The sequence below is a fragment of the Trachinotus anak genome, unplaced genomic scaffold (assembly GCF_046630095.1).
Source record: "Trachinotus anak isolate AG129_WGS33_773 ecotype Australia unplaced genomic scaffold, CSIRO_AGI_Tana_v1 ptg000004l, whole genome shotgun sequence".
Lineage (NCBI taxonomy): Eukaryota > Metazoa > Chordata > Actinopteri > Carangiformes > Carangidae > Trachinotus > Trachinotus anak.
In genome coordinates this window covers 11,153,597-11,170,298 of record NW_027273855.1, presented here as the reverse complement: position 1 = coordinate 11,170,298, position 16,702 = coordinate 11,153,597, and the positions used below count along the sequence as shown (strand labels likewise).

Below are 16,702 nucleotides of genomic sequence, written 5' to 3'. Positions count from 1 at the left end.
TCACCACATGATTCACACTGGGCTGTGTAGTTAAGCTGTGCTTATTTCAAGGTTTTCTGGGGTGTTGATTTTTCCAGGTTCTTTGTATGTTGGTGTATTTGTTAATTCTGACATGGACATGCTGTTGCTATATGATCGTTCTCTAAGAAATGTTATGTTATTCTGATATTTATAATTTTACGATATTTGATTTACAGATTCAGTCATTTTTAGTGTTCTGTGAAAGTAAGCACAGGTAATAATCATTTCAACTGTATTTAATTGTCTTGGCTCTTTTGTATTTTTTAATACAAATTCCAGACTTCTTTGTGTAGGTTAGTTAAATACTAAAAAAATGCCAACTAAACATTCAAGATGTTAAATCCATCAATTGTTTTTAAATACCTCTTCAACCTGATTCTTAATTGAAAATAAAAATGTTTTAAAAATGAGATAAGCCATTTTTTTTTTTTAAAAAAGACCTTGTATTTTGAAGACAAGTAGTGCTTACAAAGGTGTTTCTCTTTTCAGTGAAGACATTGACGGTCCCATTCAGATTGACATACTGTATGTACAGTTAATATCAAATTCATTCCCAATACCACCTCCCCAGACTGCACAGTCTTTACCCAGTCCAAGTGACACATTACTCATCAGTTAAGAAAAGGTGAAGCTGGTCACATGCACAACTTCTTCCCACTACATGGATTCACACCGCCTTGTCGAAGGAGTCCATGAAATAGTACAAAAAAAACCAAAAAAAAACACTGAATGACAAGATTGTTTTTTCCTCCGCTCTTGTCCTGTGAGTCAGAGGCTCCACCAAAGTCCTCTCCCACCAGCCAGCTTCCTTGTGGGGACATCCAGTAGTCTCCAGGTCACACAGCCACAAACATTACCGTCATCTTCTCTCCCACACCCATGCCGTCATATTGATGATATGATAGTCAAGGGTGCTGGAAGAATGTTTAAGACACGCTGAAGACAAAAAGGCTTCAGGTTCTTTGAACTGTCACCGCTGAGCAGCTTGTAGCAGCTTCAGAAAACTTCTAAGCTCAGCATTTCTTCACAGAAGAAACTCCCCACTTTCATGGCCGGTGGAACCTGGAGAGACAAACATGCAGAGAAAACCATGTTCAGGGGAGCAGGAAAACCGTGAGAGCAGAAGGTGCCTTTGTCGTCATACCCAGCTATGATTAAAGCTATTAATCAGTTCTGTGGGGCTATTTTTAGCACGGTCATTAAATGTGCTGAAGGGCCGGATATGTACTCTCTTTCCATCCTCTCTCTGGGTCACTGTTACAACTCACAACAAGGACCCCTGCTTTCCAAACAAGCTTATCCAAGGACACGGTGGCATTTTATCATTTCTGTGTGCCTGGCAATACAAGCCCCAGAGGACAACCTCCCCAACCCCCACATTCAGAAGCACTCCCATCTATCTTTAGCTCCTTGGTGCTCTCTGGATAAGCAAGGAGAGCTAAATATAGACTGCTGAAGCCCAGAATAGAACAGGCGCATCCCCAAACACATACTACACACAGACATACACCTCAGAATACTAACCTCGTTAGGTGTTTGCTTGAGGCATGCACTTCCATCTCGGTGCTTTTGAACTCGTTGAGCTCTTTTCGGATTGCAGCCTGTGGGGAAGAGAAAAACAGCATTAGTGCATCCCTAAGTGCATCCTGAGCCACTGGTGCACTGAAACCTTCGGACAGCAAAGTGACAGCAGGAGGAGGAGAAAATGTAATGAATCTAAAAAACACTAAAGAGAACAGGAGATTTGGATAAGCTGATAACAGCAACATGTGATGCTCATAGTCTTAGATCTGGCCTAAATAGTGGGCTTGTTTTGATAACAGATCCAAGTGATAAGTGGCATGTCATAAAAGTTAAAAAAAAAAAACAGAAGTTTCTATTAAATGCAAATATAATCTGTGTTCCACACAAACTCTCACCTTGTCTGCTGCTGAGAGCCGAGTCCAGGGCTTGTCTGCTCTCCGGTCATAGTCCTGAGCTTTGGCCACCTCCACATAGTCGCTGAAGCGGATCAGAATCTTTCTGTCCCGCAGTTCATCTACGGTGGGTCGCTGGTTGAGCTGCAACACAAAGCAAATGGGACAAACGTTTAGAGCTGGCTGCTGTTAACTTTGGATGAAGCACAGAGGTCTCCATGTGTTTCATACCTACAATGTTCATGGGGGGGGGGGGGGGGGTTCAATCACAGTTTTGTACCTTTCTATTTAGCCGCTGTTTGATCTCCCTCCTCTCCTCTTGCTCTGTCTGGTCATTTCTCTCTGGTAAAAAAAGAAGACAGCCATATTAGAAATCCATATTATATCAGCAAGTAACCACCTTTTTAAAAGCGTTGAAGACTTGATTTCACATCTTTTATTTCACTGATTAATTGGCATAAATTCACCGCTGATTGTGCAATTAAACTGATGCAAAATCTGTATTCAAAAAAAAAACTAGGCCATCGCAAGTTCAGCATGCAGAGAATCTCTGTACAAATTCAGTTCCTGACACTTTGAGCGGGTTCCACAGTGAAGAGAGGGAGTGTGCAGTCATGCGTTCTTATGCTCCTGAATAATGTACTACAGTTGGCAATCTGTGCCATCATTAATGCATCAGTTTGCCGTGTTTAAAGTGTATTTAACCTCTTTTGCATATGTTTTTTAATTGTAAATATTAGTATTCAGGCGAAGAGGCGGCAGTTTAGGAACGTAGGCATTTGAACTCACGTTTCAGGATGTTTCGACTCTCCAGCTCCTCTACATTGGGTCTCTGGCTCAGCCTCCTGCGGAGAAACACCAAAACCACGTTTTGAACCATTTTGACTGAATCTGTAACTGTCCTGTCTTCTTTAAACCGGCTGGAGTTTCTTCACTGTGCGCGATCTCGAAAGGAATCCCCTATGTCTCCATCTCGCATCCAAACCGCGGCTGTGATGCTTGGGCAGAGGCGCTCCCCACATCTGGAATAATCAAAGAAGCGCGATTCTCCTGGTTGAGGATTTCTCCACCAATTTTATTTTTCGATTTCGAGAAGCTGCATCTCAGGCGCAGCTGCCGTATTGCGTTTCCTGTATTAGCGCAGCAGCAGCAGCAGCAGCAGCAGCAGCGGCACAGGCACTCCTCTTTACTATCCACCGACTGCCTACGAGCGCTTTTGAACTGGGTCGTGATGGGCTGCTGGGGCGCGACTACCCCAGTCTCCCTGGTTACTACATGCATAATTTGTAGGAGGCGGAGCCTAAAAGGCTCCCACTCACGGCATCCCCAACCTCCTCCTGATCTACACTGGGCTGCTGGCACAGTCATATTACCCATGTTGTTGCACCAGTTCATTTTATTTCTAGTCACGGAAAAGGGACATCTTTTTAAGGAAGGAAATGAATTTGTCTCTAACAAAAAAAAAAAAAAGAATATTTGGTAGAGTCAAAATACTATAACCTATTTTATGATCTAATACAACTGCAATATCTTCTTTGCTATGATCAAGTTTAAACATTCAGATCACACTTGGTCCATTTATATAAAGCTGTTGTGTTCCCTTCACCATCAAAGCATCCAAAAGGTCTCCAGAATCCAATGTTTTCCCGGAGTCCCGTGTGTTTGTGAACTATTCATATTTTGTATAAATAATAAATGTGAGCTGCACAACAGGACTCAGCCCCAGACAGCATGTGGCACACCCCACAGCACATCTCCAGAGGTGGAAAGGACAGAGAGGGTAGAATGCCGCCACGCAGCAGGATTCTCTTTATCCCCTCACCCAAGCTAACACTGGACACTTTATAGTTCTGTCCTATTAAAGATCAAAGTTAGGTCACATACTGAAGCCTAGACACAAAGCTGTCCTGGTTGTCCAATGTGCATGTGTACATCTGTGCTGTTGGGCACTGAATAGCTTATAAATCATTTTAGTCTTCAAAACCCTGTTAATACAATTGAACCAACTTAAAACCACATTTGTGTAACGACAGATGCTACCATCTACACAGAAAAGACTCAAACGAATTATGTAATAATAATCTTAGGTTTGTTTTGTACATATCTTTTACTTAAATGAAGCAACACTGGCAAAAGAAAGACAGCGGGGTTCTCAGACAAAACATTAAGTATGTTATTTTCAACCCCTCCCAAACACTGCGTTTCTACTCATGACTATGTAGTGTTAGAATGAACACAGACAAGTCTTTGTAATTAACGTGTGACAAGATGTCCAGAAACAGCATAAGGAATAATTCAGTAGTTATGAGTTCTTTAGCGAATTCTCTTCTGAGAAATAAGATTAAAAATGGAACATAAACACCAAGAAAGTTGTGTAAACAGTTTCAGCATTTTACACCTAATCAGTATGTAGAGATTTCATTAATTTCTTCCAATTTGCATTTAAATGAAAACAAACAACCCTTACAAAACAGAAAATATTTCTCTGTTGTCATTATTTTTTTTGATACCCCCTCTGTGAAGTTCCCCTTTTGATCATTTGAGTAGTTTTTGATCAAATCCTATCTCAAAATCTTATCAGGCGGGGAACAGCCCAAAACGACAACGTGTTTGCTTCTCGACTCTTCAATAAGCAAACTGAGAGGCAAAGTGTTCCCACACCGCTGGCAGTGTTACATTTTAAACAGATGAAACAGAAAATCACTTCCAAAGCCCCAGCGAATACAACCGTCCACTGTATTATTGACCTGGTCGCTGAGTTGCTTAGCAACAACACTTGGTATCTTTGAGACAATAGAGTCTTCCTGCAGAAATTCTCACTTCTCCCTAGCAACACACTAATGGGGATTTCACTATTACACACAGAGCTGTATGTGCCTTACGGGGAATCTGTGGCTATTTTTAGAAACAGACTGCTTACCTTCTTGCGTCTGACTCTGTGAGCTGAATAAATCAGAGACCACTGTCAATATTAAACACTATTTTGGTAGCAAAGTCAGATTTTATTCTTTATGAGCCAAATGACTCACAAAATATTATTTGTGATAACTGAGAAGATCACTGCATGAGACAACTCCCTGACTCACTGCACCACTTTCTCACCTACTGCTTTCTACATCTGGGTTTGGGATACAATTGCAAAAAGAGGTAACCCCAGAATACCATGATGACGCATAAATGCCTGTTGGCATAAGGGTATCCTTTTGCCACACAGGATGTTCTGAATAATAATATGAGTAAGAATAGAAAAGCAATGCCAGCCAAGAGAGGAATGAAAAATCCAAACAAAAGAAAGAAAAACCAGTGAGTGGGTGGCAGAGGCTTTCAGTCTTTTATTTCAGTTGCCAACTGCGCAAGGAGACAGAATTGGCCTTTCCCAGCTTTCATCCCTTTTCAAGTACAGTAGCAGGCACCCACCTGCCCCTCCCCCCTATTATTTCTGCTGATATAACTCCCCAACAACACATTTGTGGAGAGAAGGGAGAGCATGGGGAGATGCATTATTGAACAGTGTCAGGAGCTAAGATTAGAAACAGCAGAGTGCGACTGCAGCGCAAGTGCCAGGTGGGGAGTCTAAAGATAGAAAGGTCATCTATCACTGGCACAATGGATAGACAAGGTGTCATTATCCACCATAAGTCCTGGTGGCATTTTCTGCTTGATTGGCAGCAAATGCAACAGTAGATTTATACTGTGAGCTGTGGACAGGATGGAGAAAAAGAGCAGATTGAATCTAAAATGGGAGTTACCCAGAGAAATCCAGAGGAGGGTGTGATGGATTGTTTTGTGATTCAGTATGCATGCCCTGGGGAAATGAGCTTTTTTCCTCCGATAAGTCTGCCCTCCTCTTCACCATTCTGAGCTATATTTAGCCAGGATTTCCCACCAATATGGTGCAGTATGCCTTCAATACATGCATATATTGTGCTGAAGGATGAAAATGCATTTTCTTACATATGCTTGACACTGTAAGATGAAGTAATAGTATTCAAATAACTTGCTTAGAGCTTCAAGATTTAAAGATTATGGAAGTGATCCAAGTGAACCAAAGCAGCATTATAAGGCAGATGTTTTTTTTTTTTGTTTTTTTTTAAAGCTGTTTACAAGTACATGAAATCTGCACAGCTGCTTAAAATCCTGGTGCCATGCAAAGGTGTTTTTTTCACCAATATCAGCATGAAGCACAAAAATAAAGCTGCTTCAAGGATCCTTATGGATCCTCCTGGGGTCATTCATTTCGTCTGTATTGGTAAAGAAATTTAAAAACTATAAATCTTTTGAACCATGTGCCGTGTAGAACAAGGTCTTTGTGTAACAAGCAGATTCTCTCACTGCTGTGCTACAAGTGGAACCTCTCTGTCTTTAAAGCATGGACCCTGCTAGCTCTTACACAAGCTACAGTCATGCTCCATCCTCACCTTTATGTAAGCTGCTTGCTTGCAAACTTGTGAACACATATACATTTTTTTCACAAAACAACAATAAAATGCTTTCCTCCAGTCAATCTAGGAATAGATCAGGGAGGCAGTATTCTTAGTTGTCTCACAGACAGACGATAGATCTTGTTCTCTAAAGTGTGGGTGGCACTCTGTGCTTGGCTGCGAGATATTGCACAGCAGGTTATGTAACGCTGTGGTGTGCCCCTGTTTGATGCGCTGGTGTTAAAGAACCTTAGTCGTGTGACACATTAGCACACAAGCCTGCTGCTGTCAGTCTTTGAACATTAAGTTTCTTAGTTGTATCAGAAAAGCCAGTTCTGTTAATGTCCTGGCAGGGACACACACGTGCAAATATCAGCAGTGTGTGTTGTACAAAGATTTCCTGGAAGCACCGTCTGTCTGTACTTGTTGCACGCCAGGAACTCTAAGAAAAGCATCTGGGAATTTACTGCGCATGTGCATATTTCTCGCCCAAAAGATTTCTGGGACTTTATTCCATTTGGCCACTCACTGGTTTGAGTGGACAGCTTACTTTCCCCACATTTGGAAGCATCTCAGTTTTAGTTAAAATAGTTACATGCTAGGGTGGAATATTATAGAGAGGCTTCCCAGTATGGGGGTTGGCCTTGAGTATGTAGCATTACACTCAAACCAATTCCTCTGAGCAGTGAGAGATTACAGAACATAAATCAAGTCTGTGCAAAACAGATCAGATAATCTGTTTAGATCCCATTTTAATCTCACCTCCACCTACTGCTGGCTGTTATGTAACTGAGGAAATTAAGCATGTAGGCTTTCCCTCCAAAAACAATTATCCAGTTCTAACATGAGTTCGCGCTAGTGCACCATGAATAGCATGGAAGTCATTAATGAACTGCAGAGCTGTGTGATATTAAGGGATCATACCTACAAGGATATTTAAGCCAGGACAAAGAGAAAATCTGCTACTGATATCATTAAAACATTTAATATTTCTATCACAAGACAAAATACATTATCCAACCTGTTGTTTATTGCCATTACTTCAACAAATGGATTGCGAATACTACAGAGACACAGTAATGCAGAGAAGATTTCATTGCTTACTTGGCGAGTTTCATTTCGATCTGCTGGCGAATTTCCTGGCGCTCTTGGTCGCTCCTTGCTGGGAAGATATTTCTGTCTTCTAACTCCTGCTTGCTGGGCCTGTTTCGTAGCTTGACAGCCAGCAACTCCTTCCTTAGCCTGCGAGGAAGTGTGCCTGCAACCATGCATACACGCATTCATAAACAGGAAAGTCTTAATTTATTATCAGCCTTGTATACCTTCATAAGAGTCTTCTTCTTTTTCTTATCCTAACAATGTGCAAAGACACAGGGTAAATGAATAAAGCCTTCTGGTCCCAAAATTGCCACTAACTGTGTATTCACAACAAATATCTTCACTAACTGAACATTATTCATAGTGCAGTTTGGAAGTATTTGGACATAGACATTTCCGTTTTTGCTCTGTACTGCAGCGCATTTAGAAATGAAGTGAAACAAGAATTATTGGTGTAAAATGCTGACTCAGACCTTTAGCGGTTTTTGAGGATGTCCACATCCATATAACTGTGTGGCACATATCCGTTTTATGTGCAACTGCCAAAGCTGATTACTGTGTCTCCAGGGGTCCCATAAGCCCCCCGGTTCACTCTGTCAGCTGATTTGTTTAGACCTATATTATTCCATTGGACTGTATACATGTAATTAAATAAGCATGATTTTATTATTTTGGTGACTTCACAGGAATGGTATGTTGAACTTAGTTAGCATCATTTGCCTATTTACACACCCAGCATTCACATAGCAAAATGTTAGCTCCATCATGGTCTCTACCAACTCCTAAGAAAAATAACCAAAACAATGAGCTGAAAGACACTAAAAAACAGTGTAGAGCTCAGATGAACTGCGGAGTTGGGTGATAAAGCTTGCTTGGGTGCATCACTACAAGCAACTGCCCTCACATTACACACAGTAATTTGACCCATGTGGAAACATTGATTAGTGCAGCTTTAAATTCTGCAAATTCCCAAATAAGTTAGTTTACTTAAAATCCACAAGGCAGTTGACACAACAGAAAGCCTAGGGGCCATTTAGTTTCCAGGATCTGAGCAGTGGTGGGTCTCTGGGGCTCAAAGCAAACTATAATAAAGATGCTGGCTATGACAGTCCCTCCAATTTTCGATCAGTACCTTAAGACAATCACAGGACTGTATTTGCCACACTTTTATCCCAGTACAGATGTAACCACATTCAAATGAAAAAAATGTCCAGCACTTTAATCTCAGAGTGATTGTTTCATTTTTAAATCCATTATGTACAGTGCAGGGCCAAAAAAAAAAACAAAAAAAAACCCAACACCTTAAATCGCGCTTAAAGTTCTTCAACCCACCAGAGATGACAGACTCATTCCAGCCGTCCAGATCGGTGGGGAGGCCTGAGGTGTTGGAGAAGCACTGGTCCAGCCGCACGTTCTCCTTGTTCTCCTCTGCCTCCTTCTTGGGCCAGTCGGACCCTCCACCTCCCACACAGCCACCCACCAAAGATAATGTGTGTTGGTTCTCAGAGCTGCAGGAGCGAGAGAGCCGCCCGTCAGAGCACCACAGCCGCGGGGGTGAGCCCTGCTCACACCCTTCATGGACACTAATGGGACACAGGGAGGGGAAGAAATGTGGTGTTAATGTGGTTGACATTGGGTGGAGTAAAGGAAAACATCTAGATTTTAAATATAGATTTTATGAGTCAGATTTAAAGCAAATGATTAGTTATATATTGGAAATTATATTGTTAGAAATGAGAGATTTGTCAGCAAATTATAGTTACTAAATATATATTATCATCCTATCCTATCAAAAGGGAAAGAGGCTTTTCATCAGAGCCAGCAACAGCCTGAACAGAGCGTCTATAAACAGATGTATGGGGTCAACCAGAGGACTCACCTTTCCTGCCTGTTCTTGGAAGCGAAGGCTCTCTGCAGTTCCTCCATAATGCAGCTAGGTGGCATGGGAGGATGCATCATATTTCCTAGATGTGGAGACCCTGAGGGGTTGGCCAGGGGCCCTCGTAGCGGCAGGGTCATTGAGGCCAGGCTTTCTGTGGCCCTGGGTGGAGGCTCCTTGGGGAGGTAGGAGTTGGGCAGGTGAGTGGGGAGCGACACAGGGCCTGAATCTGAAAGAGAGCGAAGAGGAGAGAAACGCTGGAGGTTAATAAACAAAATTCTTTCCTGCATAATAGTTTTCAGGTCACAGGGGTTGGAGTTTATCTTCAGATACTGAGCTTAAGTTTGAGAGGCACATTTACATTTTAACTTGTTGGAATTCAGACTCTTCAATCCACCTGGCCTGCACATCTGTTTAATATGAGAACAAATTTGAAGAATTCTTTTGCAAAAAACCCCCCAAAAAAACTCCTTGCCAGTCTGCTGTCTGAAATACATCTAAAGAATGTACTGTATCTTCTCTACTACAGTAAATTGTTGGAAAATGTGGCTCAGCTTGGTTTGAGCACAGCAGTCTACAGGCTTGAATCTGAGTTTCTTTCACCCTGACTCTGAAATAAGGTATGATTTGCAGACTGGTGACAAATTAAAGGAAAAAATGTCTTTGTAATGTGTTGTGTCACCATGACCGAACAGAGCAGCTTCGGTGCATCATTGCATTGACTCAGCAAAGAACTCTACTTGAGGAGACGAACAATATTCTTATAAGATATCCACTTGTTAAGAGACAGTAAATAAGTACTGCATTTAAGTACACTTGTGGGATTCTTTTACTTTATTTGAGTATTTCCATTTTATCCTACTTCATATTTCTACTCCACATTTCACAGGGAAATATTGTGCTTTTTACTCAATTGAAATTGAATTAGCCAGCTATAGCTACAAGTCACATTAAGATGAAGATTTTATATAAGAAAACATATACATATATAAAACAGCACAAGGTTCCCAATCTTTTTGACAGGGTCTCGTTGGGACTCCTTGTCATGTTTCAGTCATCTGTGACTTGTTAGCAGTTCCAGCAGAGAATTATTTCATCTAAACCTCTCAGATGGTTTCATTTAAATTACTGTTTGAGGCCCAGAGAGGAAAAATGATCCAACACTTCTCAAAAAAGTAAAGGTTAAAGAAAGGTCCAAAAAAATAAAAATCTCTGCGGCAGAACTTGAATGTGTTTTCTTCTTTCCTTTCCCTTTAAACATTTCACAACCCTTCAGATTTATCTGGATCTAAGTTGAGACTATGAATATGAGGGCCATAACGTACGATTCACATCATTTTTATACTTGTGCCCTGTATGGAAACATCTGCATTCATTTTTTTCACCCATCTGTAGTTCAAACTAAGCAGAGGCAGGTTTTATTTAGCAAGCCTGTCAATTTGAATTTACTCTACATTAGAGAAAAAAGAATGACATTCTCTTAACTCCTCAGTGCTCACCATCTCCAGTACTCAGCTGGGGCAAAAGTTTTGGAGGTACTTGTGGTGGGGACGTTCCTGGAGGAATCTCCTCCTCTGGTCTGTCTTCCATCTGGTCAGCCATGTCCTGCAGCCCGTCAGGTAAATCCCCGCCAGGGTGCACCTCCTCACCTCCCTCCTCCTCTGGTAGCAGTATATTCTCCTCCACTCGTTCACAGTCCTGGAGAGGGGCAGCTACTGGAGGACATTAACGAAGGGGAACAAAACATTTATAAATGTCAATAAAAAGAGTACTGTTGTGAAGAATAAAAAAAATATTCTATTAAATGCGTGGCAACTGGTGGAAACAGATTGTTAATATTTAAAAGAGGAGTGAGGTTAAAACAATAATAAATTGAAAGAAATTTGAATAATTCTATAAACAAATTTGTGAGTAATTATTGAAGTAAGCAGAAGCATTTTTTTTGAAAAGTGAATAACATTAGCATATTCTAAAATTAAAGACTGATGCAATTACCAAGCAGCACTAGTCCTACTGGTTACAGTGTCTACCACCAGAATGAAATGTACTTTACTAACTTTGTACATAAAAAACACATCTATGATGCATTTGTTACAGCATTGCATACAAAACTAATGTGTTGCTAAGTGAATGGGGACTAGATTTCTCCTAAATACACATCTAGCAGCTAAAAGCAGAGGCAAAGAATGTCATTGAATTGTCTTTGCTGCCCTCTAATGGTATCTATGTTTTAATATTTTGTTTTAATTTTTTTTCTTTTTTTGCAAGAACATAAAAGCTGAGACAAAAATACCCCATCACTTAACAAATCTTTTTTTTCTCTTATCTGTTGTTTTTGCAGCTCTATAGTGTCTATTGATTACAGTGAGCGACTGTCCTACCTGAAGGGGGATACTCCTCCTCAGGACCAAGGTATTCTACACTGCTGACTGTGAGGTTTGAGTTCAAATGTCCCCCGAATCCTCCAAGCAGTACTGCGCCATCTGAGCAGCAGCCCTGGGTGGGGGAGCTTGGGTCGTGGCATAGAAGACTGCTGGATAATGCTACATCTGTGAGAGGATAAAAGAAGAGAAGCATGAATGTGTAGCTGCCATGATTTCTGTGTAGTAGATGAACAAGAATATGTGGCATTCATGTGAATTATCTGCAGTGATAAAAAGTCATTTCTGGTATTGGTGCTGAACCTGTTGCTTAGTCTCTTCTGGTTATTGTGAGCATTGTGAACATCGCTTGTTCAATACGGTTAAGTACTGAGAGGCTTATGTTACTTGGTTTATTGGTTCGAGGATGTATAACCTTGTGTACTGTGGTATAGAACTGAAAATATGCTTTTCTATGAATAAATATAATGTGAATAAATTATCTTTGGAAATGAAGGCATACAATGTCATGGAAAAAAATGACCTGTGAAAAGACAGCTGGCTGACAAACGCAGCAACAGACAGTGATGTGACCAACTGGCATGACCCAAAATGACATTCACTCTTTAAGCCACCTTGTTTGTGGAGACGAACAATATTCTTATAAGATATCCACTTGTTTAGAGACAGTAAATAAGTACTATATTTAAGTACACTTGTGGGATTCTTTTACTTTATCTGAGTATTTCCATTTTATGCTACATATTTCTGCTCCACATTTCAAAGGAAAATATTGTGCTTTTTACTCCATTTAATTAAATTGAAATGGAATTAGCCAGCTATAACTACAAGTCACATTCAGATGAACGTTTTATATATATATATAAAAACAGCACAAGGTTCCCAATCTTTTTGACAGGGTCTCATTGGGGCTCATGTTCCAGTCATCTGTGACTTGTTAGCAGTTCCAGCAGAGAATTATTTTATCTAAACTTCTCAGATGGTTTCATTTAAATAACTGTTTGAGGCCCAGAGAGGAAAAGGGATCACTTCACAAAAAAGTAAAGGTTAGAGAAAGGTCCAAAAAAATAAAAATCACTGTGGCAGAACTTAAATGTGTTTTCTTCTTTACTCTCCCCTTAAACATTTCACAACCCTTCAGGTTTATCTTACCCTCTTACACTTTTATGTATGAGTATTAACAGTCTAATAATTTATTGATGTAGGAGCACAGTGACTTCTTTCACTTCTGATACTTTGATATGTAGTAATTTTACAATGTGGTATTGGTTCTTTCACTTAGGAGTTCAATATTCAATAGCTCCATTACAGTAAGAGCATCACATTTAGCCTTGTGCACAGCAAATATAATGCTAGACAAACTGTAGACACCAACTATAACTAAAGCAGGAACACCAGGTGACTGTATGACGATTTATTATTACAGTTTATCAACTTTCGTACTTTCGTTTAACAGCTATGACCAATGTTCCGAAGGTATTTCTCATCTAACCAACTGGATAAAAAAATACTCTGTTTGCTACATGATAATGTATATAGATAGAGATATTTTTAACCAGTTTCCCCAGGATGATCTGCAAAAAAATGTCATTTCCAATTTCCTGGGCAGGAAATGTAGTCGCATCTTGAGGAACAGGTTAAAATCTTTTTAAATTGTGCAGCAAATATGATATCATTTCATTCGGATGGTTAGAAGGGTCTTTGAGGATTCAAAACAGCTGCAAGTGTTGTTAAATGACACTTAGCTCCACAACTTGAATGAAATGATAACACAGGAAGCATCAGGTCATAGTTGATTACATTTAAGTTAAATTGGGATTTTGGAAAATCTAATTTCCCATATTGTGGTACATTTTGATATTGGCAAAATATTCCTCTTGATTTTGTGATATTAATGTCAACCAACCACGCCTGAACCCTCAAAACATCAAAATTCAAAAGGTATGTAACACTGTACACCAGTAAGCACTGTTTGTGTCTTCTTAGATTTTAAAACGAACACAACATTGTGTTGCACGTTTTTGTGGATATAGTGATGTAAAATGTGGAAAGCACTTCCTTGGAGTCATTATAAAATACAGACTTAATTCAGACAGTTTGAACTCTACTTGCACCCGCACCCTCTAATTATCTCTCCCTAATCTGATTTATTAGAGAGGATGAGGAGAAATGTGAGTGAGTGCATCTGTTTGTGGCACCTGGAAATCTATAGCCTTTCTCCACCCAACTGTACCTGTTGAACTCTGCTTGAGCTTCTCATTTTTCTTTTTCCTCCACTTCCAGGGCTTGAAGATGCGCCCCAGGGTGGCCAGCTTGCTGTTTCGTCGGATGGGTGGAGTGTGGACCCCAGTCACCAGGCAACCTGTCCTCAGCACCCTCTGCTGGTCCAACACCTCTACTACAGAGACAATGGAGATGGAGGAGAAGCCCAGAGAAGGGCCGAGAGTTGTTACAGGAGGATGAAACGGGGTAAGGAAAGAGTGGGTGTGGATGTGGACAAGAGAAGGATCAAAAGCAGGGAAAGAAGGCAGCAAACAGGGAGTGTGTTGCAGTATGGAGGTCGGGGCACAGGGATGAAGAAAAATCACCAAACGTGCAAAAGTAGGTGAAGGGAGAGAGAAAGAGGGAGAGAGAAGGCAGAACACAATTAGTACACTCACCTTACTGAATTAACCATGGTGGACTTCAATTGCTGTGAACAGATTGAATTAGAAAAACTAATTTGATCAAGGCACACCTCTCTCCCTCCCTCACGGCTGTTATTTTCCTGTGGATCCCCTCTGTCCGAGCCATACGTCATGTATCAAAATAAATATCTCTCACAGTCCTAATCTGGAGGGAGCATGAGAGCACACGGACACAGGGAGGCTCATAAAGACAACAAAAAGACGCCTTTCCCCGGAGACCAACAGGTGTGCCAGTCTCGCTGATTTCTCAGAAACAGCATTAGACTCGACAGCCTGGCAAAACAAGGATGATTGTTTTAATTATCAACATTTTTTATTCTAAAATGCTGCTTCAATTCTAATGAATTTAAGTTATCTGTCCCAGCTCTCACACAACAGACGTCTCCGCAGTGATCAGTGTTTTCAGGAGGTGCAAATACCTCTGCAGTATGTTCCATAATGCCCTTCTTTTTAGATCCCCATTAACTTCAACAAAGTGTTTGCTAATATCCCAGGAATCAAAATAAAATGCAAATCAAATACAAAATACATGGCAGTTTAAAAGCACACAGAGGGAACGCACCATCTATACACATCAGAACATACGCAAGCTGATAAAAGAAAGGGTCAATATAAAAAAGGTTACAAATAAAACAAAAAGCAACGAAAGAAAATAGGCATAAAATAGTCTCAACAATCGGTAAAACAAACCTGCAGCTAGGTGAGATTCATATCATTTCATATGCAAATTATGTTTCAGATGAAAAGAATAAAAACACATGAAGGAGTATGCAGTAATCATTAAGAGTGCAGTCCATGATATTAATTTAACTGTTCTGTACTGCCATCATTGCACAAAGAGCCCCTTTCTCTCTCTAAAGGAAACTTGTATTTCAATAAATGAAGATTGTGACTCATATCAAGCAAATTGTGGGTCTAAAGATCCATGTCTGCGCATTGCTGCTGGATTGCCACCATCCAGGCACAAAGAGAGCCAAGAAAGAGGAAATGCACAATAAGCACCATGTATTTAAGAGCTACATACGTCAATGAGATAAAAACGGAGCAATATCTGCCTTCAGGAGGCTGATATCTTTGTTCAAATATTCAGCTGAGGAGGAGGCAAGGATTTGTGATGGGGGAGGTTGGGGAGAGGAAGGGTGGCAGTGTTGGGGGGGGGGGGGGGGGGGGTTGTAGAGTTGCTTGGGGTGTGATATGTAGTACAGTGATGGAAGAAGGAGGATACAGCTGACTCCTTTTCATGCTATTTTGCAGCCCCTTGCTTCTTCCAATAAGCACATGGGTGGGGAGCAGAAAGAGAATGGTGGTTAGTGATGGGGGTGGGGGGGAAGGAGGAGGAAGGAGAGGGAGGGTGTTGGGAAAAGGAAAAGGAAGTGAGAAAGAAGGTCAAAGGAAAGGAAAGGAGGGAAAAAAAAGGAAAGAAAGTAGGGTTTACAAGCAGTCAAGAGGAATGGAAAAAGAGAGAAAAGGAAAGGAAAAGTATGGCAAGACAGAAAACAAGAGCAGACGAGATGAAAGGGGGTCATTTCCAGTTTGGAGTTTGATCCTAAAAGTTCCTGGAAACAGGTCAGTTGACCATGCACGCCCGCCTCACTGTGTCATCATCACTACTGTCACACATTCAGCATGGCAGACGTGGCACCGCATGCAGAATCCAGGTCAAGCTTGAAGGAAACGCACCCAGCACAGAGGAAAAAAAAAAAAGCTTAAGAGAAGGAGAGGGGGAGAAGGGGGGGGGGGGGGTAGAGGTGTCTGTGTGAGAGGGAAAGAGAGAGAGAGAGAGTGTGTAGAGAAAGGGCCTGCTGCTGTTGCCATGGCGACCATATCCAGATGCTGCCGCAGCAGTGGGAGCCAGCGGGAGGAGCGAGTCTGTCTGTAGCTTAGAGGAGAGGAGGAGATAGAAGAGGAAAGGAGCCCCCTACACAGACACTGCCTGCCACATCTAAAGCCAGTGGCAGCACCAAGTGCATTATGGGTAGGGGTGAAGCCACATGGAGGACAAGATCTGTCTGCATTTTGAAAGAGGGAAGGAGATCGGAAGAGGGAGGAAGGGAGGGGGGAGAAGGGGGATTCCAGGGAAAAGAGGCGAGAAAGGAGAGATGGGAGGGGGCTGTTGCTATACGGAAGAGCTTGCAGGAGAATCTTGGCTCGTCCAATCACAGAGCAGCTATTTATAATGCATATCAAGTAACTTCATTTTTCATAGAAGGGGTGGATGTTCAGAGAAAATGACAGGAGTCTGGGTAGAGCAGAGGAATTAGGTGAAAGCACATGCATGCACAGGGAGATTTCTTTTATC

General features: G+C 41.2%; 1 protein-coding gene across 2 annotated transcripts in view; it reads right to left on the bottom strand.

The window, feature by feature from the left end:
* Positions 1–97: 97 nt before the first annotated feature.
* phactr3a (phosphatase and actin regulator 3a) overlaps positions 98–16,702 on the bottom strand; it is a 31,275-nt gene continuing 14,670 nt past the window's right edge. The window contains exons 2-12 of one of the 2 annotated variants that reach the window (XM_071475862.1): positions 13,950–14,114; positions 11,717–11,884; positions 10,835–11,050; positions 9,336–9,564; positions 8,789–9,039; positions 7,463–7,616; positions 2,727–2,782; positions 2,218–2,279; positions 1,941–2,081; positions 1,546–1,622; positions 98–1,083 (exon numbers count right to left, since the gene is read on the bottom strand). In XM_071475862.1, the coding sequence (XP_071331963.1) occupies positions 1,068–1,083; positions 1,546–1,622; positions 1,941–2,081; positions 2,218–2,279; positions 2,727–2,782; positions 7,463–7,616; positions 8,789–9,039; positions 9,336–9,564; positions 10,835–11,050; positions 11,717–11,884; positions 13,950–14,114 (1,535 nt within the window). In that variant the 3' untranslated portion in view covers positions 98–1,067. The remainder of the gene's footprint in view (positions 1,084–1,545; positions 1,623–1,940; positions 2,082–2,217; positions 2,280–2,726; positions 2,783–7,462; positions 7,617–8,788; positions 9,040–9,335; positions 9,565–10,834; positions 11,051–11,716; positions 11,885–13,949; positions 14,115–16,702) is intronic. The other variant, XM_071475863.1, reaches the window with a different exon arrangement.